The sequence below is a fragment of the Schistocerca piceifrons genome, chromosome 9, assembly GCF_021461385.2.
Source record: "Schistocerca piceifrons isolate TAMUIC-IGC-003096 chromosome 9, iqSchPice1.1, whole genome shotgun sequence".
Lineage (NCBI taxonomy): Eukaryota > Metazoa > Arthropoda > Insecta > Orthoptera > Acrididae > Schistocerca > Schistocerca piceifrons.
In genome coordinates this window covers 206,332,184-206,356,694 of record NC_060146.1, presented here as the reverse complement: position 1 = coordinate 206,356,694, position 24,511 = coordinate 206,332,184, and the positions used below count along the sequence as shown (strand labels likewise).

The 24,511-nt window shown below is 39.1% G+C and overlaps 1 protein-coding gene across 4 annotated transcripts in view; it reads right to left on the bottom strand.

Moving 5' to 3' along the window:
• LOC124717379 (kelch domain-containing protein 2-like) overlaps positions 1-21,997 on the bottom strand; it is a 108,748-nt gene extending 86,751 nt beyond the window's left edge. For 2 of the 4 annotated variants that reach the window (XM_047244221.1, XM_047244222.1), the window contains exons 1-2: positions 21,787-21,997; positions 5,456-5,657 (exon numbers count right to left, since the gene is read on the bottom strand). In XM_047244221.1, the coding sequence (XP_047100177.1) occupies positions 5,456-5,563 (108 nt within the window). In that variant the 5' untranslated portion in view covers positions 5,564-5,657; positions 21,787-21,997. Of the gene's footprint in view, positions 1-5,122; positions 5,199-5,455; positions 5,658-21,786 lie in introns of those variants that run through there. The other 2 variants (XM_047244223.1, XM_047244224.1) reach the window with 2 other exon arrangements.
• Positions 21,998-24,511: the final 2,514 nt, after the last annotated feature.

The following is a 24,511-nucleotide window of genomic DNA, read 5'->3' as shown; positions in this document are numbered from 1 at the left end:
CTATACCCAACAATTTGAAGGTAGTGACAATCTGGTCAGATGGACCTGTCTCAAAATTTAAAAAAATATATATATTACTGCTGCTGTACCTAAAATGTACATTAGCAATAGGATGTCACAAATTTGTAACATGAGTCACAATATAAATTACATTCTTGTTCTTTAATTTTAATGCTCTTCCCTGCTTAAATTCCAGATCTTTGACTGAATAACACAATAAATAATAATGATTTACAAAAGAAAATATAGGTTTATAGATTGATAAAAGGTCGATATAATAAAACACTGATTTCAAAATATAACACGAGTCACTGTGGAATCTCCCAACATAATGGAATTTGTTGATTTGAATTCACACGCTTTAAAATAAAGTTAAAAAAAAAATACAGTTCAAATCATTTTTTAAGCAAGCCCTACATATCTGCTTACAAATTTCATCGGGAAAACTTTCTTGATACAGGAGAAATGGTTAATCCTATCATCCTCGGTTTCTTGTATGTTGAAATTCACACATTTTAATGAAGTTGTCTGCCCTCAAGGATAAAACTGACCCCTAAATATGATCACCTTACTTCCATTAATCCAGATGTATTTGCCTAAATATGGTGTAAAACAAAAGTGTGATTAATAATCATTGATTACAAATTAAGACTGAGGCAACAATGCATTTAAATTCGTAGTCAGTCTTGGACAGTCTCTGTTGTTACAAGTGTTCTGTTTATTGCAGAAGTTTTCGATTGAGATTAGTGTTTTGTTTTAGCTGTAAAGAATGGACACAATTGACTAACACTTTATTAGACAGTGAACTTAAAGAACAAAGTGTCAGTCTGAACAGATAAAGTAAATCCATAACTAAATTAAAAATTAAACTATAATGGCTCTGAGCACTACGGGACTTGACTTCTGAGGTCATCAGTCCCCTGAAAACTTAGAACTACTTAAACCTAACTAGCCCAAATACATCACACTCATCCATGCCTGAGGCAGGATTTGAACCTGCGACTGTGGCGGCCGCGTCTTTCCAGACTGTAGCGCCTAGAAACGTTCGGCCACTCCGTCCGGCAAAAATTAAACTGTAATGCCTATAACTTACCAAAGGTCTCCAGGTGCAAGTCAGTGCTTACATGTGGATAAGGAAAGATTGGAAGAAGTGATCTTGTTAATTAAAAATAAGCTGCATTCTCTAAACTTCCAGGTGAACAGAATATGGAAGGGAAGAAGGAAACTGCAGCTGAAGCTCTGTTTCCTATTTAGTGTCTCTAGTGGGAAAAAAAAGAAAAATGTTTTAGCTGTTCATGTTTTGAACATTGGTCCAAAATCATGCAAAATGTCATCAAATGAAAATGTATCTGGTCTACATAAAAAGGAATTGCCTGCAGGTACAAGTGATACAATTATCCTCAGTTGTTTCAAGTCATCAACAGCTAATGAAGAACTCTTGAAGTCCCGGAAAAATCTCTTCCAAAAATGTGATAATTCTTCATCAGAAAATGAGCTTGATGTAATGAAATTATCCGAGACTCTGGAAAGTGATGAAACTGATTTTGACCCTTCGGACCATCCTTTTGCTGGAGATTTTCTACTCATGAAGTTGTGATGGTCAAGATCTTTTACCAATTACTTGTTATTGTGAAAGTAGTTTGGGGTAAAAGGGAAAAGCAAACTTTTTACTATCCTTGTTTTACTTAAAAAGTTGCAAGAAAGAAAAAATTAGCTGAAATAATGGGGCTTCACTCCACTGACCCAACGAAAACTACAACTGTTCCAAACGGGCATGATGTATTCATTGTCCCAGTCTGTTAAATGATGGGCAAGCTGCTTCTACCAGACTTACAGAATGATGAGCGCAGAATTCTGCCAGTGAAAGTGTTTTGTAGTATGTTATAAATAAAGGACTGATCATTATACTGACAGAAACGTGTCTCAGTGGTACCTAGCTTGTCAAAATTTTACAAAACACCCAATTTTCAATGGAGATCATTGGGATCCCTTTACAGGGGTCATACTCATACTGCACTACATTAACATTTATCTCAGGATCATTCTGCATGTGTTTATAATAAAACAAATTTGAGGGGTCGCTGTAAACCCACATCACATGGTAACATTGACCTATTTCAATTGCTTTTTCTACAAACCTATGAAAAATTTAACATGCACAGTCCACTGTGTAGAAATAAAGTAAAACAATAAAAATCACCATGAATAGAAACTGATATATGCAAGAGATATCCTACAGTAGCATCAAAAAAAAGGTGTGAATCCTACCCTGGGTGACAATTATTAGTGAGCAACAAAAATACGGCATATATTTCACTAATAAAGCGACAGTTCGTATGGTTTGACGAAGGGCATTAGGTGGCTGAAACTGGTACAGATATAAAATTTCTTTTGTGCAACTGATTGCTGATTTTTTCAACAAAGAAGTAATGTAACTACAGGTTCGACCACCTCAACATTAAATAGAATAATGAGTTAAAAACAAAAGGAGTATGCAGCAAGCTATTTAGATAATTGGACTACAAAGAGCAGTTCCTCAGTGAAGTATATACACACACCCATAACATTTTCTTTGAGGCTAGACTTGTCCCTACTTTACTTTTGATTTTGTGTTGGAATTATCAACTTTCTCACACATGCATCACTTGCCCTCTGGAACACTTGAAAGTATGAGATGGTTTCCATCTCGATTACTTAACAGTAATGTAAATCAAGTGGATAACAGACAAACTGAAGTCACCTAGGATTTCTCATTTCACATTTTTTCCTCAGTAATTTGAAATTCTAATTTATCAGCACATTAAAATATATGTATGTTGTGCTCTCATCTCTGCAGCACACCAAATGAGTAAAAAATCTTGGTATCTGAAAACATAGGGCCTGCCAACTGTACAGACTTCGTCTTCAGTAGACCATCACTTGTCGGGAAAACAAATATATCACTGTGCGTTCAACCAGACGAATCACAATGGTTATTTACATCAAATGAAACAGTGTTTAGAACAGTAAGCAGCAACTAGTCACACACAAAACTTTGTGAGTAATGGCAGAGAAAAACATTGAAACACTACACTAAAATAACTGTAAATGTAATATTTCTGTACTATTGGCGTCGTAGTAAGAATATATTTTTAATTATTTGTCTTTTACCTACAGAGAGTGGAGAGAGGCAGGAAGAAGTGGCTTGTTGAATAATGTGAGGGCGCTGAAGACAAGGTTATGAAATTAAGCAGGAAATGGATACAAGCAAAGAAGAATCCTGAAATATAACTCCCTCATGAGGAGGCAAAAAAAAAAAAAAAAAAACAGAACCTACAACAACAGACTGAATCTATTCAAAAATATCATAAAAAACAACACTTAAACATAAGACACAGTCAACAAATTTACAATGTCAAATTCCAGAACCAATGGTGCTGGGTAGTGTCTTCTAATACCTAAAAAGTGGCAAGGTAGCTGGAATTCCAGCTGAGGTAGGCCTACTAAAATTTGGAGGAGAACTCCATTGGTGTTTATCACACCCGTTCACCTCATACGTGTAACCTGGAAAACTAAGACCACACCAACAGAATGGAAAGAATTATTCATGGTCATGATACATAAAAAGAGGAGACAGGAAAGACTACTTAACGCAGCCTGTAAGATTTTGTCTTGTTTATTGCTAAATTACTTGAAACCGTATGCAGAAAATATAATCTGGGCTTATACAAATAACATTCACAGAAACAGATCCAATACTGACAATATATCTGTAATCAGGGCAGTAAATCAAAGTATAGAAATGTAAACAAAAAATACATTCAGATGATTGTAAGACAGCTTATGGCTCCATTGACAGGCAAAGCCTATGGAATGTAGTGATGGATTTGAGATTTTCAATTAGGCCTAGTTTACATTTTGTAAATATTTGTAAACTGTGTATGGATAACAGAGTGAGCAGATTTTTGATAAATAGCATTTCTCATATTGTTAACTGCAAATATATGCCCAAATCCACATGTGTAATCCAGACTATTCTTTATTGTAAACATGTATTTTGCAATATTTATTTTCTGTAACACTTATTACTTTGTAATATTTATTTATCTTTCAAAATTGGTTTTCTGTAGTGGAGTCTAAGTTACTGTATAAATAAATAAGTAAATAAAATAAATCTATAATATAGGAGTTATTAAGGACAAATGAGTTGCATTTTATAAAATCTTCCTTAAGCTGCGTTCTACAGCTTGTACACTGGACACTTTGTATGTATAACCATCACAATGCTGCTAAAATATTTATGTTCTGCAACTAGTTTTCTCACTGTATCATCGTCTGGCAGACACTAGAATTTTAGAGTGGCGCATTTCACACACTGCCAAAATTTTAACACTGTGAAAGTAAGTTGGCCTGGGGTATGGTACACAAATGTGACAGCTTTAGATAGATAGGGCCTAGGCCTATATATCGTGCGGATATGGATATGCAGTACATGCCATTTTAAAATTCAAAATTCTGGTGGATGATGACACAGTGTCAAAACTAACTGCAGAACAATGAAACACTTAGCAGCTTTGTGGTGTGCATACACATCTTTTGAAATGAAAACAACCCTATTGTCAGTCCGGCTTTTTACATCCATGGGCAGGATGTCAATGGGTTTTATAACTATATATTTCATTTCGTTAATGAAAGACTCACACAATGACCGCACCTAATGCCAGCAGCATAGGTGACAAAAGTGTCGCAAGCAAGAACATACACATGAATGGGTAAATCTGAATTCTACAGAAATCTTTCACAGACCGAGAACTTTCGTATAAAGATCTTGTGCTAAAAGCATCTTATCAAAAGACAAAGAGCGATACAACCGACCAATAACGATGTAAAAAAAAAATTAAAAAATGAATTTACGCTACAGATTAATCTATCACAACAATCAAGGTTTCGGAAATGGTGAACGGATGGTGTGTGGGGGGGGGAGGGCGGCACATTAGATCGTGAACGTCATTTCCTCTTCTACAACAAAGCTTTTGATTCTTTCTTCAACAAAACGATGTTACGATATTATTCAGTAACCTACCATCAATTGCAAAAAATGTGCAATAATACAAAAAATATCGTAGAAAATGTGCCTACAAACCACCAACAAAGAACAATACAACATTGCTGTGCGGTATGTCTCAGAAAAGGCACGATCGAATATTTGCTATCACATTGACGAAAACCGACAAATTCACTGTCTTTTGTAACATCGATAAATTTGCAAAACGTTATTTTTATCTATGCATTGAAAAGAGACGACACATTAGAATATTTCTCCAACCGCTGCTACCGGTATCGAAAATAACATGGTAATCTTGGATATGATATTTTTGGCTGACACTACCGTTCTCCGTATACTGTAAACAGGGAATGTGACAACACAATAGAAATACGAACAATACACAGTGCAGTAGATTTTTGACGCACTTACCGTGTAACCTCCCCATACTACAACGTAATTTTTGTAGACTACGGCGACATGTCCACTTCTTCTATGGATTCTATCGTAAGGAACGGTATACACTTCTTCTGTTGACATATTCAATTTTTTTCGCTTTGGCTCACAGTCACTATTTCACATACCAGTCACTTCTTCTTTTGCCAAACACCACAATTGGCAAACATGACGTGCACTGAAATTAGAAAACACTGTAGTGTTTTGTTTTTCCCAACAAAATCGATGTTTTAAAGAAATATCGACCTCAGCTGACGTGGCGCGCATATTCGAATTCGCCGCGGGGTAGGCGTTCCGGTAATGATAGATTGCTCTCATTTCTCTGTCCCTAAACATTTGTCGTGCCACCTTAGTAAGTAGTCCTGCTGTTTCACACAGTAAATGGTTTAAGTGCCACTATTGTTTCAGAAAATCCAGAGCATAAATTAATATAATTACATTTTCATAGATTTCAAAATAACAACAAGCTAAGAGCATAAAACTTTTGTAAATATTTGAAATGCGAGATTTTCTGAGAAGCAGTCATGCTCAAATTCTTTGGAAGATAGGATATTTTTTAAACCACATGTTGCATGGAACAGAAAAGCTTAGTACTTAGTACAGTTCGCTATCTGAATTACATCAAATGAACAGCCAACAACTGCACATTTGGCTCTCTACGGGGATACTGAGTTTTCTCTCTTATGTAATCATCAGTATGCCGAAGACCTCCCTCTTCCCTATACGAACGAAACGAAGCTACGGAAAAGGTGTCCGAAGCTCTGACCGGACTACGCCGTCCTGAATGGACATCCAAGTTATTGACAAAGTGGGAACGTCGCGCATGCGTAAAACGTAGCGGACCGCGCAGTAAACCGTGCGGTCTCTTCGTATACGAACGTATCCGAAAAAGTAGCATATGGTGGCGATCTTTTCGATTAGAATTATTTCATATTGCCTGTACGCTTTATTGTCATATAAAAGTCCTATTGAAACTCGCATACGAGACAATTATATTCTTCACCATCAGAATCCTTCCTCATTTATCATTGTAAACGACGCCACTCATTTGTAAGTAATAACGAATGACATCAACAACTCTCACGCTCATTCTATTAAATATCTCATTCTCTTACAGAATAATGCCTGAGCCGTAAAAAATATCTTGAGAGCAAGCCGACATGTGCAATAACGGTATGTTCCACATCAGTATCACCTTAATAATAACTAACAAATAAAAAGGTAGAGGGAAGATTAATATTTAAAAGAAGATAGAATCTTTTAATTCAGAATAATGTGTGGAGACATTTACATAAATGAGTTTTAGTTTAACAGTTCTATTTTTTGTAACTGAGTTTTATGTCATCGCTTGACAGAACCTGAGAACAATATTAAACAGAAAATACTTTCTGATGTTCGACATATGCTATGTGACGATCCCGATTTAAGTTACTTGTAATTGTCATCTCTAACTATTTAGTTGAATCGACAACCTTCAAATTTCCATTATACAGGGTGTAATTTTTGAGAATAACTCCAAAAATAAGCTTCACACCAAAAAAATGTATAGAATCCAAAACCGATTATTTTCGAGGGGGACATCTGCTGGTGCTAAAATTAGCGCGCCTCCCACCCCAACCCCAGGGGGCTGGGGTGGGAGGCGGGCTAAGTTTAGCACCAGCAGATGTCCCCCTCGAAAATAATCAATTTTGGATTCTACACATTTTTTCGTGTGAAGCTTATTCTTCGAGTCATTGTGGTTTGTCAAGTTAAAATTTACATCCTGTATGTGGGATTGTCAGATTAAATTGTTAAAACTAACGAACATTGCCTGGCAAAAGGATATGCTGCGTCGAGGGCTGAGGGTGAACACAATGGAACACTTAATTAACACTGAAAATTATATTTATTGTTGCTGATTACAGCTTCCAATAAATTTTTGTTATACTTAATTTTTTTTCTAAAAGTCGTTGCATTTGCAAATTTCGTATTACAACGCATGCATAATTCTGCTTTTATGATACCGACACTTAGTTTTTTTCTAGCGTCAGACCACAAACCATTCAGGCGACTGAAGACTCTTTCCATACAGGCTTGCTGCACGAACCGCCGTTATCCTTTTGATAATTTTGCAACTCAATAAATATATTGGTGATATGAATGGAATTCATCTAATACTTCGGTACTGAAAGCCGAAAACGGGGCTGAAATATCAAATAGTTGGGAAAAAAACCGGGCACCTGCAACCCAGATAATATACATCGTGAAACTGAAATTAGTGCTAACGTGGGGGACCTCACACTTTTTATTGTTTTGGGTCAATGCCACTTTTCACACCATACATATATCTTGTCTAAACCATTTTGTAATTCGTCTTGACGTCTGATGACTTTACTAGACGGTAAACGACAGCACCATCTGCAAACAATCTAAGAGGGCTGTTTACATAGTCTCTCATATCGTTAATATAGATTAGAAATAGCGGAGTTTTATAACTCTTCCTTTGGGAACGCCAGATAACTTCTGCTTCACCCGATGGCTTGCCGTCAATCACTACGAGGTGCGTCCTTTCTGACAGGAAATCATGAATCCAGTAGCGCAATTGAGATGGCACTACACAGGCACGCAATTTGGTTAAAAGCCGTTTGTGAGGATAGTGTTAAAAGACGTCTGGAAATCTAGAAATATGGAATTAACTTGAAATCTCCTGTCGATAGCACTCACTACATCGTGTGAACCAAAGGTGAGTTTTATTTCACAAGAACGGTGTTTTCTGGATCCATGTTGACTATGTGACAATAGATCGTTTTCTTCGAGGTATTTCATAATATTCGAACGCAGTAAATGTTCCAAAACCTAATTGGAAATTGATGTCAGTGATATGAGTCTAGAACGCAGTGGATTACTTCTATTTCCTTTACCGTGCACTGATGCGGCGTGTGCAATTTCCCAGTCTTCAGGTACGGACCTTTCGTCGCGCGAGCGGTGTATATGATTGTTAAATATGAAGCTGTTACACAAGCATACTCCGAAAGGAACCTAATTGGTGTCCAATCTGGACCAATAGACTTGCCTTTGTTTAAAGACTTTTGCTTCGCCACAGCGGCTGTATCTAGCTCTAAGATACACATGTTGGTAGCTGTTCTTGATTTGAGACCTGTAATATTTACTGCATCTTTTTCGGTGAAAGAATTCCGGAAAACTGTCTTCAGCAGCACCGCTTTATTGGCGCTGACATCAGTAACATTACGATTGATGTCCTGTAGTGAAGGTACTGACTTGTCTTGCTCCTGGTCAACTTTACCCAGAATCTCTTCGGATTTTCTGCCAGGTTTCGAGACAGAGATTCATTGTGGAAACTATTAAAGGTATCTCGCATTGAATTCCGCACTAAATTTGGAGCTTCTGTAAAAAATCGCCAGTCTTGGAGATTTTCTGTGTTCTCTTAAAACTGGCATGTTTTTTCGTTGCTTTTACAACAATGCCCTGATCTGTTTGGCGCACCATGGTGGATCTGTTCCGACTCATATTAATTTACTTGGTATGAATCTCTCAATTTTCGTCAATATCATTTATCTGAATTTAAGCTGCATCTGTTCTACGCTTACATAGTTAGTTTGGAAGGAACGGAGACTATCTCCTGGGAAGCTTCCAAGCGAATTTTTATCTGCATTTTTAAACAGACATAATTTGTATTAGAATGGTGAATTTGGATGTTACGGTATTCGGTCTCGCTACGACCTCGTGGTCAACAGGCCCCATATCTGTCATGATGCTCTCTATTTACTTAGCATTGTTTCTTACCAAGAGATCCAGTATGTTATCGCAAACATTTACACTTCGTGTGGGCTCCTGACAGAACTACTCAAAACAATTTTCGTGGAACGCATTTTGTCCCTACTATTTTGTGCCTACTACAAACAATACATATGTATTTCCGCCAAAATATCGAGAGGAGATTGAAGTCACCTCACCTATAATTGTATGAGTAGGGTACCTGTTCGAAATGAGACTCAAAGTTTCCTTGAACCCTTCAGCAACTGGAGGAGCCAATTATTAATTTATTCTAGTTTTCGAGTGTGACATGTACCCATAGTAACTTGCAGCAACTATCTGTTTAAATGTCACTAGACGATTACCACTTCATAAAGTAACAAAGATGTCACCACCAACTGAATTTAATCTGTCCTTTCTGAAACCTTTAGGTCCTCAGCAAAATTTCACCCGAACTTTTCTCCGGCTTTAGCCAACTTTCAGTGACTGTATCAATTTCTGCTTCAGTACTTTCTACGAGAGCATGGAGCTCTATTTATTTCGCAACATAGGTCCCAATTTACAATTATAATACCAATGTTTTCTAGGTCTTCCTTCGTCCTATGTTTGACCTGCACCCTTTGAGAGTGAACCCATGTTTTAACACTTTCGCAGCCCCCTGCTCGAACGTTTGGGATCCCTATCAGGTCGGATTGAGGGAGGACATAGAAGCAATTCAGAGGCAGGCTGCTAGGTTTGTTACTGGTAGGTTTGATCATCACGCGAGTGTTACGGAAATGCTTCAGGAACTCGGGTGGGAGTCTCTGGAGGAAAGGAGGCGTTCTTTTCGTGAATCGCTACTGAGGAAATTTAGAGAACCAGCATTTGAGGCTGACTGCAGTACAATTTTGCTGCCGCCAACCTATATTTCGCGGAAAGACCACAAATATAAGATAAGAGAGATTAGGGCTCGTACAGAGACATACAGGCAGTCATTTTTCCCTCGTTCTGTTTGGGAGTGGAACAGGGAGAGAAGATGCTACTTGTGGTACGAGATACCCTCCGCCACGCACCGTATGATGGATTGCGGAGTATGTATTTAGATGTAGATGTAATCTATAAAACACCCCCCAGTCCTTTCCACACGGCATATGGGCCCCTGATCTACTAATCGGAACTTGATACCCCACCATCCTATGGTGCAAGTGAAGGAATCTGCAAATTACATGGTCGCAGAACCATCTGAGCTTCTGATTCAGACTCTCCACTCATCTCTGTACCAAAGCTCCTATCAACAATGCTACGGATGATGAGCTTCGCCTTCTTCTTGCAAGCAAAACTCACTGTTTTTACCACTTCAGATAGCCGGCGGAAACCTCTTCTGGTCCAAAGTGACATCCATCATTAGTACCAACATGAGCTACCACCTGTAATTGGCTGGCTGTACGCCATGCTCTTCATGCCATACGGAAGGATCTGTTCCATAACTGGGATGACTCCTCTCGTTATGCACACAGTGTTCACAATGGACTTTTTCCGCTCCTTGGCGGTCATATGCTTGACACTGGAGTTCCCAACTACCAATAATTCCACCCTCTTTGAATATCTGGACCTGTAGGCCGAGAGTCTTCCTCTGAAATAGGGCAAGCCTGTTGGTAACGTGTGCGGTCTAGAAACTAGTGAGAACGATGGTACTGTGGCCTCCTGGTAGCGTTCTAGGTAAGGATATAAATGCAGAGGAGATAGAATAGGAAGTGATGTGAAGAAGGAATGTAGGATGAGAGTTGGAAAGGGCCAAGAGTCCAGGATAATGTGGGCTGGTGCTTTTATTTGGAGTGGAAGAAGTAGGATACGTTTTAGCTGATAGGATGAATAGATTTTACGAATGGTATGGGAGAGGAAAACTGTTGATATTATGTGCATGGACATCTACATCTACGTAATTACTCTGCTATTCACGATAAAATGCCTGGTAGATGGTTCAATGATTCACCTTCAAGCTGTCTCTCTACCGTTCCACTCTCCAACGGAGCGCGGGAAAAACGAGCACTTAATTTTTTCTGTGCGAGCCCTGACTTCTCTTATTTTATCGTGATGATCATTTCTCCCTATGTAGGTGGGTGCCAGCAGAATGTTTTCGAAATCGGAGAAGAAAACTGGTGATTGAAATTTCATGAGAAGAACTCGTCGCAACGAAAAACACCTTTGTTTTAATGATTGCCACTCAGATTCACGTATCATGTCTGTGGCACTATCCCCCATATTTCGCGATAATACAAAACGAGCTGTCCTTCTTTGTACTTTTTCGATGTCATCCGTCAGGCCCACCTGATGCGGATCCCGCACCGCACAGCAATACTCCAGAATAGGGCGGACAAGCGTGGTGTAAGCAGTCTCTTTAGTAGGTCTGTTGCACCTTCTATGTGTTCTGCCAATGAATCGCAGTGTTTGCTATGCTCTACCCACAACATTATCTATGTGATCGTTCCAATTTAGGTTATTTGTAATTGTAATCCCTAAGTATTTAAGCCGGCCGGTGTGGCCAAGCGGTTAAAGGCGCTACAGTCTGGAACCGCGTGACCGTTACGGTCGCAGGTTCGAATCCTGCCTCGGGCATGGATGTGTGTGATGTCCTTAGGTTAGTTAGGTTTAAGTGTAGTTCTAAGTTCTAGGGGACTGATGACCTTAGAAGTTAAGTCCCATAGTGCTCAGAGCCATTTGAACCATTTGAACCCTAAGTATTTAGTCGAATTTAGAGCATTCAGATTTGTGTGACTTACCGCGTAATCGAAATTTAGCGCATTTCTTTTAGTACACATGTGGATAACTTCACACTTTTCTTTATTCAGGGTCAACTGTCACTTTTCGAAAAATACACATATCTTATCTAAATCATTTTTCAGTTCGTTTTGGTCCTCTGATGATTTTACAAGACGGTAAATTACAGCATCATCTGCAAATAATCTTATAGGGCTACTCAGATTGTCTCCTATGCCGTTAATATAGATCAGGAACAATAGAGGGCCTTTAACATTTCCTTGGGGAACGCCGGATATTACTTCTGATTTACTCGATGACTTACCGTATATTACTACGAGCTGTAACTTTTCTGACAGGAAATCATGAATTCAGTCGCACGACTGAGGCAATATTCCATAGGCACACAGTTTGGTCAGAAGACGCTTGTGAGGAACGGTGCCGAAAGCATTCTGGAAATCTAAGAATACGGAATCAATTCCACATCCCCTGTCGATAACACTCATTACTTAATGAGTATAAAGAGCTAGTTGTGTTTCGCAAGAATGATATTTTCTGAATCCGTGCTATGTGTGAATAAACTGTTTTCTTCGAGGTACTTCATAATGTTCGAATAAAGTATATGTTCCAAAACCCTACTGCAAATGGGCGTTAGTGATATGGGCCTGTAATTCAGCGGATTACTCCTACTTCCGTTTTTGGGTATTTGTATGATTTAAGCAATTTTCCAGGCTTTAGGTACGGATCTTTCTGTGAGCGAGCGGTTGTATATACACACATCAAAAAAAGTTTTGCATCACCCCGCTTCCCAGAACTCCTGGAGATAGACGTTGACTGTGGATATTGTATCATAGACACAGAAATATGGGCTAGAATCTTCCTCGTAACTGAGCAAGTCGCGCCCGACGTGCTGCAGAGAGTTTGGCAGGAAATCGACTTCAAATGGGATGTGTGTCGCGTAAAAAAAATGGAGGTCACGTTGAACCTGTATAGGCATAAGGTAAAAAGCTTGGTGTATTTTGCTATAAAGTGCCACCAAAACCGTGGATGTAAGTTATATGAATAAATCAATATGAGTTTTCAAAGTTGTAAAGTAATTGTTGATACAAATAATAAAAATGCAACTGAAAGGGAATACAGACGTGTAAAAAATGAGATTGTAAAGAAATATAAAATGGCTAAGCAGGAATCAGGGAACGCACAGAGACGGTGATCTGAGCACGTACAGAGCCATACAGACACGAATGGAATGGGACAGATAACAATCGATAATGGTGGTAGGCAGTATCTTCGACCATGCACAGTACAATGGCTAGTAAGAAATATAAAATTAAGAAAACGTTATAAGATTGAACTAAAGTTATTGCGTATGAATGAAATTGTTAACACCTTATTGCTGTGCACTTTCCTATCTTCACGATAAAAATTTGCAACTATTAAATTGAAAAACTTTCGTCATGTTCCGTATAGGGTGATTCCGCTAAGGCGATCATTCCGCATGTTTCTGGAGTCGTTGGAGATGCCTTAATTCTTTTTAACCCAGATGAATTGTAAGAAAAAAGTCCTTTCTAAACGACGTAAACTGTCTCATTATAGCAATTGATATCGGTATCAACATCGCTTTCTCAAACGGAACTATAGTAATTTCTGCTGCTAGTGTGAGAGATCTCAGAGAAATGAATTCAGATGTGTTTCACCCCCCGAAATGCGAAAAATAGTTTCGAGGGAATTGCAGTATTCAGAACTTAGGCTTCGGTGTGAGCAGCACAGACAATATTCACTTCCGTAGTCTGCTTTTTTTCACGCTTGAAATAACTTTATCAAACGCGAGTTGTATGGGCGATGGAATGATTAGGAAAAACTTTGTGTTCATAGGAAAAAAATATAGATATTACAAATGCGTGTGGGATCGAAGATCCCCATGCCTAGAAACAGCTCCGCTAATAACCGTAATACTAGAATTGGGGAAAACATGCAAATTCCAAGGAAAAAAGGAAAAGCCTGAAGAATCTTTGTTACCGAGGGTAGAACTACATAAAATCTGCCGCAATACATTAAACTCGTGAACTTCATTTCCAACGTATAGAAACACTGTTAAAGAATATTTTATTGACAACAACTTTTATTCAGTAGGGGAGCATTAGTCTGCGTGACTGTGAACAGTGAATAAGTAACAAGTGTTGACTGAATGAAAATGCAACGAACTTTATGTGGATCTCATTTATTTGACAAAATTAAATTTTTCGTTATGTTATGTAAGTGAATAAATTTAACACGATATAATGAAACTGATGCGAAGTTCGAAATTACAGAAGACTGTTCACTCATTAAAGGTGGAAGCCAACATCTACTACAGTCGTAAAAATGTATTTGCCAACTAGCTCCACAGCTGACCAACAGAATTGAAGAGCGTATGAGAAGATGAAGGAAATTACTCAGATAGTTAAGGAAGACGAAAATTTGATTGTTATGAATGACTGGAATTTGATTGTAAGAGAAGGAAGAGAAGAAAAAATAATAGGAGAAAATGGACTGGGGGAAGGAATGAAAGAGGAAGCCATCTGGTAGAATTCGGTACAGAGCATTATTTAGTATCGCTAACAATTGCTTTAAAAAATGATGAAAGAAGGTTGCATGTATGGAAGAGAACTGGGGCTCTGGAAGGTTCCAGACTGTTTATATAATGACAAGTCACAAATTTCGAAAGCCAATATAAAACGGTAAGACATTTCAAGGGCAAATGTGGACTCTGACTGTGATTTGTTGGAAATGAATTGCAGATCAAACTGCAGAAATTGAAAAATGCAGGAAATTAAAATGTTGGGACACAGATAAATAAAAGGAACCGGCGGTTGCTGAGAGTATTAATGAGAGCATTAGGCAAAGTGGGACTGAAGAAGGGGAAGGAACACAAGAAAAGGCGACTGGGTAGCTTTGAGACACGAAATAAGAAAGGTAGCAGAGGATAACAGAGAAAGCCTAGTAGAAACCCTTGGATAACGTAGGTGACGCTCGGTTTAATTCAGGAAAGAAGATAACAAAAAAAGGCAGTCGAAAAGGATAACAGACGTGTGAAAAAAAGATTCACAAATAATAGCTAAGCGGGAATGGGTAGAGGATACATGCAAGGAATATGCTGTTTGAAATTCTGAGGGCAATAAGGGTACAATATACAGAGAAGTTATTTAGAACTTGTACAGAAACCAGACGGGAGTTATAACAGTCCAGGGGCAAAAAGAGATGAAGTTGCTGAGAAGGAAGTAAGACATAATTGTAGCAAATCTCTCATGTTGTTCAGTCCGTACATTTCGGAAACAGTACAGGAAACTAAGGTTAATTCCGGAAAAAGAATTAAAGTCGAGGGAGAAGAAACAAAAACTTTGCGGTTTGCCAGTGACATTGCAATTCTGTCAGACGGTAAAAGATTTCGAAGAACAGTTGAACGGAATGGACAGTATCTTCAAAAGATTATTAGATGAACAATAGCTATAGTACCTCGAAAAGAAATTATAAGATGAACAAAGCAGAAGTAAATAAAAGGCGATGGAGTGTATTCGATATTAAATCAGGCGATGCTGAGAGAGATAGATTGGAAAATGAGAAACTAAATGTAGTAGATGAGTTTTGATACTTGGGCCGTAAAATAACTGATGTTGGCCGAAACAGAGAGGATATAAAATGCGCACAGTCAATAGCAAGAAACGCATTTTTGAAAAAGAGGAATTTCTTTATATCTAATAAAGATTTAAATGTTAGGAATTATTTACTGACGTGAAACATGGGCGATTAACAGTTGAGACAATAACAGAATAGAAGCTTTTGAGATGTAGTGTTACAGAAGAATGTTGAAGATTATATGGATAGATCACGTAACTAATGACGAGATACGGAATAAAATTGGGGAGAAAAGGAATTTGTGGTACAACCTGACTAATAAAGGCATCAGTTGATAGGAAACATTAGAGACGTCAAGGGATCATCGATTTAGTATTGGAAGGAAGTGTGGGAGGGTAAAAATTGTGGAAGGAGGCACAGTGGTAAGTAAAGTAAGTTGCATTAGTTACTCAGAGATGAAGAGGCTTGCATGGGACTGATCTGCATGGAGAGCTTCATCGAAACAGTCTTTGGACTGAAGACCACAACGCTGATAACAACAAATTTTACATGTAAGCGAGCGAAATCCACACAATGTAAATTGTCAAAGGACAGATAAATAAATCAAATAAAATCAATTTGGCACTCAACGTTTCAAGTGGATGAGTGAGTACAAAAATAAATTTTTGATGTGAGAGCATTTCAAAACGTGAAGTACTTACTAACATTTCCAAGATTGCCAATGGAACTGAGGAAAAAATTAGCTAAATGTTATGTCTGGAACGTTGTATTATACAGCAGTGAAAAGCATGGAGAGTTAAAAAGAAAGAAGAAAGATACTTAGAAAGTTCTTAAATGGGGGTTTGGAGAAGAATGCTTGTGGTGAAGTGGACAAGTAGATTTGAGAGTGGAGAAGGGACAAAGAAAATAGGGGAAGAAAGGAAATTATTAGAAGTGATCAGAAAGAGGAAAAAATTTGGCTGCGACAAATAATTACACTCACAAAAGTGGGAGGATTGAGATGATAAGGCAGGAAGAGAATTGGAATGATGGACAACATTAGAAGAGAACGAAATTACAAATGGATGAAGGAAGATACTCAGAACAGGACATGATGGAGAGCTGAAACCTGTTATAAGACAGATACACAGGAGAAAAAAAGAATGCTGATTCATAGAAACAAGAATCGAGAAAACACTGGGTATTAAAAAAAACCAATCCAGTTGGTAAAATTGGGTTTTATGGGTTTTATTGTTTTTAGGGGATTTTTCTTACACTGAAAGTTAAATAGTTCAGTTTAAATTCTTATGATCAATATACTCAAAACATTAACCCATGCTTTTAAGGACTTTATTCTAAATAATGAAGAAATTGTAAGAGAGCACTCTTAAGAAGTCTTTACTAACGTTAACAAAATCTTGGATCATGTTGTAATTTATTAAGATGCCACTCATATTCTCTAACAACTGTCGGTGGTTTGTAGAGCCCTGGACCTTCTTCAAGCAGACAGCACCAATACCGCACAAGCTGTTAAACTAAGGATTGATCTTTTTAGAAAGTCCTGGTATGGAACCCAGGTTCGTTGTTTGTCTTCAGTCTGAAGACTGGTTTGATGCAGCTCTCCATGCTGCTCTATCCTCGCAAGCATTTTCGTCTCTGAATAACTTCTGCAACCTACATCCTTTTAAACCTGATTACTGTATTCATCTCCTAGACTCCCTCTACTATTTTTACCTCTCACACTTTCCTCCAGTATTGAATTGATGATTCTTTGATGTCTCAGAACGTGTACTATCAACCAGTCCTTTCTTTTAGTCAAGTTGTGCCACAAATTTCTTTTCTCCCCAATTATATTCAGTACCTCCTCATTAGTTGCGTGATCTACCCATCTAAGCTTCAGCATTCTTCTGTAGAACAACATTTTTAATGCTTTTACTCTCGTCTTGTCTGAACTGTTTATTGTCTGTGTTTCACTTCCATATAAGGTTATACTCCAGATAAATACCTTCGGAAAAGAATTTCTAACACTTAAATCTGTATTCGATATTAACCAATTTCTCTTTTTGAGAAACGCTTTTCTTGTCATTGCCAGTCTACATTTTATGTCCTCTCTACTTCGACCATCAACAGTTATTTTGCTTCCTAAGTAGCAAAACTCATTTACTACTTTAACTGTCATTTCCTAATCTAATTCTCACAGCATCACCTGATTTAATTCGACTACATTCCATTATCCTCGTTTTGCTTTCGTTTATGTTCATCTTATATCCTCCTTTCAAGACACTGTCCATTCCGTTCAACTGCTCTTCCACATCATTTGCTGTCTCTGACAGAATTACAGTGTCATCGGCAAACCTGAAGGTTCTTATTTCTTCTCCATGGATTTTAGTTCCTATACCAAATTCCTTCCTCTACTGCTTGCTCAATGTACAGATTGAATAACATTGGGGACAGGCTGCAACCCTGTCTCACTTCCTTATCAACCACTGCTTCCCATTCATGCACCTCGACTCTTATAACTGTCATCTGGTTTCTGTGCAAATTGTAAATAATCTTACGCTCCATAAATTTTATGCTTGCCACCTTCAGAATTTGAAAGAGAGTATTCTAGTCAACCTTGTCAAAAGCTTTCTCTGGGTCTACAAGTGCTAGAAACGTAGACTTGCCTTACCTTAACCTATCTTCTAAGAGAAGTCGTAGGGTCAGTATTGCCTCGCGTGTTCCTACATTTCTGCAGAATCCAAACTGATCTTCCCCGAGGTCGGCTTCTACCAGTTTTTGCATTCTTCGGTAAAGGATTCCTGTCAGTATTTTGCAACCACAACTTATTAAGGTTCACACCTGTCAGCACCTGCTTTCTTTGGAAATTATATTATTACACTCTTCTTGAAGTCTGAGGGTATACATCTTGCACACCAGGAGCCATGGCTGGCTGTTCCAAGAATATCAGCAGTTCTGACGGAGCGTTGTCTACTCTGGGACCCTATAAGAACGTAATAAAAAAAACGAAAGGAAAAAGCACTGGAATCCTTTCACTACATTGCTAGCATGCTAGATCCAAGATTCAGAGGAGAAGATTAACTGGTCAACAAGAGTAAAGTGCAGAAAACTGGTTCACAGAGATGCATTCAGAGCGGATTGCAAGTGCTATGTCTTTTAGGATAGCAGATTCTGATTATTTTCCTGCCACTATGTTTCCGATGCATTTTAACACAGTTCCGACCAAACAAATGGTGGAAGATAATGGACTAAAAACAGCATAAAAGGAAACTTAGCAACAACATTCATTACTTTTGTGAGAAGCCTATTTCTTGCCCTGCCAGTACTGCAACCAGTGAGAGAATCTTCTCCACCTACAGGTTTGTTTGGTCAAAACTACGAAATGATTTAGGAGAGAAAAGAGCTGATTAATTAGTGAAGATCTATACATTTCTGTCTGCTTCAAAAACGTGCTAAACTGTACTTTACAATCATTACGATTCTACGTTGACTTAAAAGTTTTTTTCTAGAAGTTAAATATTTCTTATATTTCAAGAAAAGTTAAAATACAGTGTTAATAAAATAAATTCTTGTGACAGAGAATAGATGCTTCCAATAAATGTGACGGCGCTTTTTAATTTGTGTAAGGCTAACTATATATCATTTAGTATGATATATATCATTTAGCCTGATCCAAAAAGGGTATTTTTGGCTCAAAAACGGGCTGTTCGAGCTATGTGTGGTGTAAGTTCGAGAACCTCTTGTCGATCCCTATTCAATAGTCTGCGAATTCTGACAGTATATATTTTCTTTAATGTCGTTTGTTGTTAGCAATATTAGCTTATTCCCAAGAATTAGCAGCATTCACTCAATTAATAGTAGGCAGAAATCAAATCTGCATGTGGAATGCATTTCCTTGACTCTTATGTAGAAAGGAGTGCAGTATTCTGATGCATCCATTTTCAATAAGCTACCACAAGAACTTAAAAATCTTAGCAGTAGCCCAAACACTTTTAAGTCTAAACTGAAGAATTTCCTCAAGGCTCACTCCTTCTATTCTGTCGAGGAGCTCCTGGAAGAGCTGAAAAATTAAGCAAATTCCAGTGTTACATTGTTGATTTTCCTTATTTAAACTTACGAATTGTCGCCTGAATATGTTACTTATATTTCATTTTATCTGTTTCTACTATCGTGTTATAATGTCATGTATTAACTCGTTCCATGACCATGGAGACTTCTCCTTAATTTGGTCCCACGGAACAATAAATAAATAAATAAATAAATTTTCATAGCTAAAAACAGTTGAGTTTTGTTGATAGTTTGGCACGATTTTTATATGTTTTTTTTTTAAAAAATAAACCTCATGGTTTCTTGGGTAGAATTGAATTACAACAACCCTGACAGGAACAAGCGGGTAAGGGCCATGTACTCTTAGACATAATATTTCTACATGAAGTTACTTATTTCTCAGTTTTTATTTACTTTTTCTTTCACATGGAGTCTGACTGGCTATCGATCATAGGTACTGTGGTAGCTGGTCTCATGATATCCAGCCGTCGAAGGAAAATATGAATATTTACCACCAACAATGCGCTGTAGAGAATTGGTGCAAGAGTTAGTCCCACTTTCTGTGATTCACGGTGTTGTGACTAGCACACAAGACCTGAGGAATCAATCTGCCCGAGTTGTTCATGAGAGAGTCGGACTGCAAAAAAAAGCCAAGCTTCCCCGTTGGTCCATACATCTGCTGGATTTGGTAGACTTTTAAGTAGCCTATCACCGAAAGTGTTATTTCTTAGAAAACAAATTATCTAACAGGCAGAGTACAAAGTCGAGAAAGGTGAGAATGTCACGTCCTCCAACTGCAAAGAAATCGCTAAGAGTTATAACGGACAGGGACGTGGGCATTTGCGTCACAACAGGCCGAAAAATCAATATTACATTCTGCGAGGATGGAAGACGGCGGAAGCCTTGAAGTTGCAGGATACGTGGCGCTGTTGTCGGGCAAACAAAATGTAATCCTCTAAAACAGCAAATGGTTGAAGCGTTTTCAGTGTCAGACCGTTTCATTGTCAAAAAAGACTTACACTTTGCAAGAGCGTCAATAACGTGATGCCACAACAAGCGGATTCCCAGACTCATTGCTGCTTCAAAATTCACGCAGCTGCTTTGGTGGTTACCCGTTGTTCTAGAAGTTCAAACACGGAAGTTTTCACCAGCTGCGGCTTTTCAAACTGGCGACTTCACAATTCCCCCCCTTGAACAGAATTTCTTCTTCTACTGACAACACAAGAACTTTTTGTTTTCAAGAGTTAAGCATCCGTTTCATCTAAGTACGCCCTTTTAGCTGACAGCTTCCTTCGTCGTCTAATAGTTAGTGCCATTGACTACTACACCAGATAGCCGTGGATTTTGTGTGACTAAAGCGTCTGAATGCGGGTCCAAGATTAATCTACATTCTTTCATTTGTTAGAGAGCTTCATTCCCGCTGTAGTGGCTAGTGTCATTCATTAACTACTAACCCGCCTAGTATTGGTTTTGATTTTTCTGTGATGGAGAAGTCTTCAACAGGGGTTCAAAAAACTCTCGTTTGGACAAATGTTGAGCCACTTGGATACGTAACCATCGGTCTCAATATGGAATATGCGAGGGCTTTCAAGATATTATAAGCCGCACAGCATTAATTCAGTTTCATTTATCTGACGATGCATTTTTCACCAACAATTGTCTACATCGAAATGTAGAATCAAAAACTACTACGTCAAAAATATCTGAAAGATAGCATAGAGTATCTTACACTGCACTGAAAGAAGTGGAAAGAAGTTGTTACACAATTAGGGATTTATTCTAGGACATCTACGGAATGAAGCAGCGGCAACTTCACAACTAATTAAGAGTCGTTACTGCGTTGCTGCGCACTTGCAGAGAACTGGTATGTAATCTCCGCACAGTATGTGTGGACCTTGCTTTGAACTGGCACCATATGCTAACTTGTAAAAAGTTACAACACTGGCAAATGCTGTAGTGAGAAGCTTTTAAACAGACGTCTATGTACCAACGTCATGAGCGTTTAAATCAATAACATTAAATAATGTCTAAATCAAACAACTTTCCCGGTACGTACACCGAGTTACGTGGAGGAATTGGAACGAAAATTGGCTAGGAGATTGAATCAACTAGAAAAGTTTTTCTCGTGCTTAACTACAGTTAATTAAAATGAAATACGATCTGAAATGAATGCTTACCTCTTTCTGTTGAAAGTGAGGGCATAAACTACGCATCAGAAATATGCTATGCTACAAGTTAAAGACACTGTTGCACTGTCGTCGTCCCCTTAACTAATGCGCCACATAGCCTTGCTTGCGATGACAGCCCATTATTAATGGAATTAATGCTGGAGAGCAAGAGCGACGACAAACGCACGTCGGCCGACATTTTCACAGGATACCACCTTCCCCTCTGAGTCCTGAATTGACGTAGGGGCCGGGAGCGCGCAGTTCAGCAGGTGGCCGCCGGATGGCGCGCACGCTGCTGGCCGATCAATGTAATTGAGCCAGATTGCCTAGCAACGGGAGAATGTGCGCAGATGGGTGCGTTCATTTTATGGCTCGAGGGGAAGTCGCGAAATGGGCGTGTCGCATGCAAGTGTTACGTCAACTTTGTGCTTCGAGGTTTACCCCTCTTACCATTGCGCAATACTAGTTCGAGCATCGTAATCCGTCTTATACAGTCCCATTGCCATAGCCACCCAGAGTTGAAATGGGTCACATCTGTTGCCTTTACTAATTCGTTCACTTTTGGGCAGAGTCTTTAAGAAATCGATGTTCACTTAGATCGCAACGTGAGTTGAGAACTTGTGATACGGGTGTTTTCCTTGCCTTCAACTGACACAAATGACTTGATCTAATTGCAGAATTATTGAACTGTTTCCCGATGTACAGATTGTCATTTCAGTCGCTTGTTCAACGCTACGCACCGAATTAACGATTACATAAATAATCAACTTCAAAAATACATAAATATGATAACAACAGGGCAAAGTAAATAGTACCAGGCTGACTAAATTTCACAAGAACTGCATGGCATGTCGTTTCCTTATATTGTTCGGTATTAGTCCGTTGCCCCGTAGTATTGAGAAGTACTCTCAATGTTCCGTACCTCGATGGGTGAAAACGAAACCTATGTAGGATTGCTTTGCTGTCCAACTGTTGAAAACTCATTCTCTCAGGAGCGGGTAGACGTGTCACGGTGAAAGGTATGTCATATTCTCAGCTCTAGAGCACTTCGGCGGTATAAAGTACTGAAGCTTCTCAGTAAGCGCAATCAAAGGATACGGCCATTTATTACACATATTTTCATACTCGCAAACTCACTCATCAAAACCTATACGGTACTTCCTGTTGGCCTAGAATTACGAAAGTTGGCAAAAACGAAGTTTTCACAGTACAACCAAAGGGGGAAAAAACGAAAACGGCAAATTTGTAATTATATCACACGAAAAAAAATTTCCATCATTTTTTATCTGAGTGTCTGTCCGTCTGTTAAGATTCTTTTTCTCAGAAGCAGGCAGACTTGTCTCGGAATGTTTGTTTCACATAAAACTTGAAACGTCATACACTACTGGCCATTAAAATTGGTAAACCAAGAAGAAATGCAGATGATAAACGGCTATTCATCGGGCAAATATATAATACTAGAACTAACATGTGATTACGTTTTCACGCAATTTGGGTGCGTAGATCCTGAGAAATCAGTACCCAGAACAACCACCTCTGGCCGTAATAACGGCCTTGATACGCCTGGGCTTTGAGTCAAACAGAGCTTGAATGGCGTGTACAGGTACAGCTGCCCATGCAACTTCAACACGATATCACAGTTCATCAGGAGTAGTGACTGGCGTATTGTGACGAGCCAGTTGCTCGGCCACCATTGACCATACGTTTTCAATTGATGAAAGATCTGGAGAATGTGCTGGCCAGGAGAGCAGTCGAACATTTTCTGTATCAAGAAAGGCCCGTACAGGACCTGCAACATACGGTCGTGCATTATCCTGCTGCAATGTGGGGGTTTCGCAGGGATCGAATGAAGGGTAGAGCCACGGGTCGTAACGCATCTGAAATATAATGTCCACTGTTCAAAGTGCCGTCAATGCGAACAAGGGGTGACCGAGACGTGTAAGCAATGGCACTCCATACCGTCACGCTGGGTGATACGCCAGTATAGCGATGACAAATACACGCTTCCAATGTGCGTTAACCGCGATGTCGCCACACACGGATGCGACCATCATGATGCTGTAAACAGAACCTGGATCCATACGAAGAAAATCACGTTTTGTCGTTCTTGCACCCAGGTTCGTCGTTGAGTACACCATCGCAGGTGCTCCTGTCTGTGATGCAGCGTCAGGGGTAACCGCAGCCACGGTCTCCGAGCTGATAGTCCATGCTGCTGCAAACATCGTCGAACTGTTCGTGCAGATGGTTGTTGTCTTGCAAACGTCCCCATCTGTTGACTCAGGGATCGAGACGTGGCTGCACGATCCGTTACAGCCATATGAATAAGATGCCTGTCATCTCGACTGCTAGTGATACCAGGCCGTTGGGATCCAGCACGGCGTTCCGTATTACCCTCCTGAACCCACCGATTCCATATTCTGCTAACAGTCATTGGATCTCGACCAACGCGAGCAGCAATGTCGCGATACGATAAACCGCAATCGCGATAGGCTACAATCTGACGATCTTTATCAAAGTGGGAAACGTGAGGTACGCATTTCTCCTCCTTACACGAGGCATCACAACAACGTTTCACCAGGCAACGCCGGTCAGCTGCTGTTTGTGTATGAGAAATCGATTGGAAACTTTCCTCATGTCAGCACGTTGTAGGTGTCGCCACCGGCGCCAACCTCGTGTGAATGCTCTGAAAAGCTAATCATTTGCATATCACCGCATTTTCTTCCTGCCGGTTAAA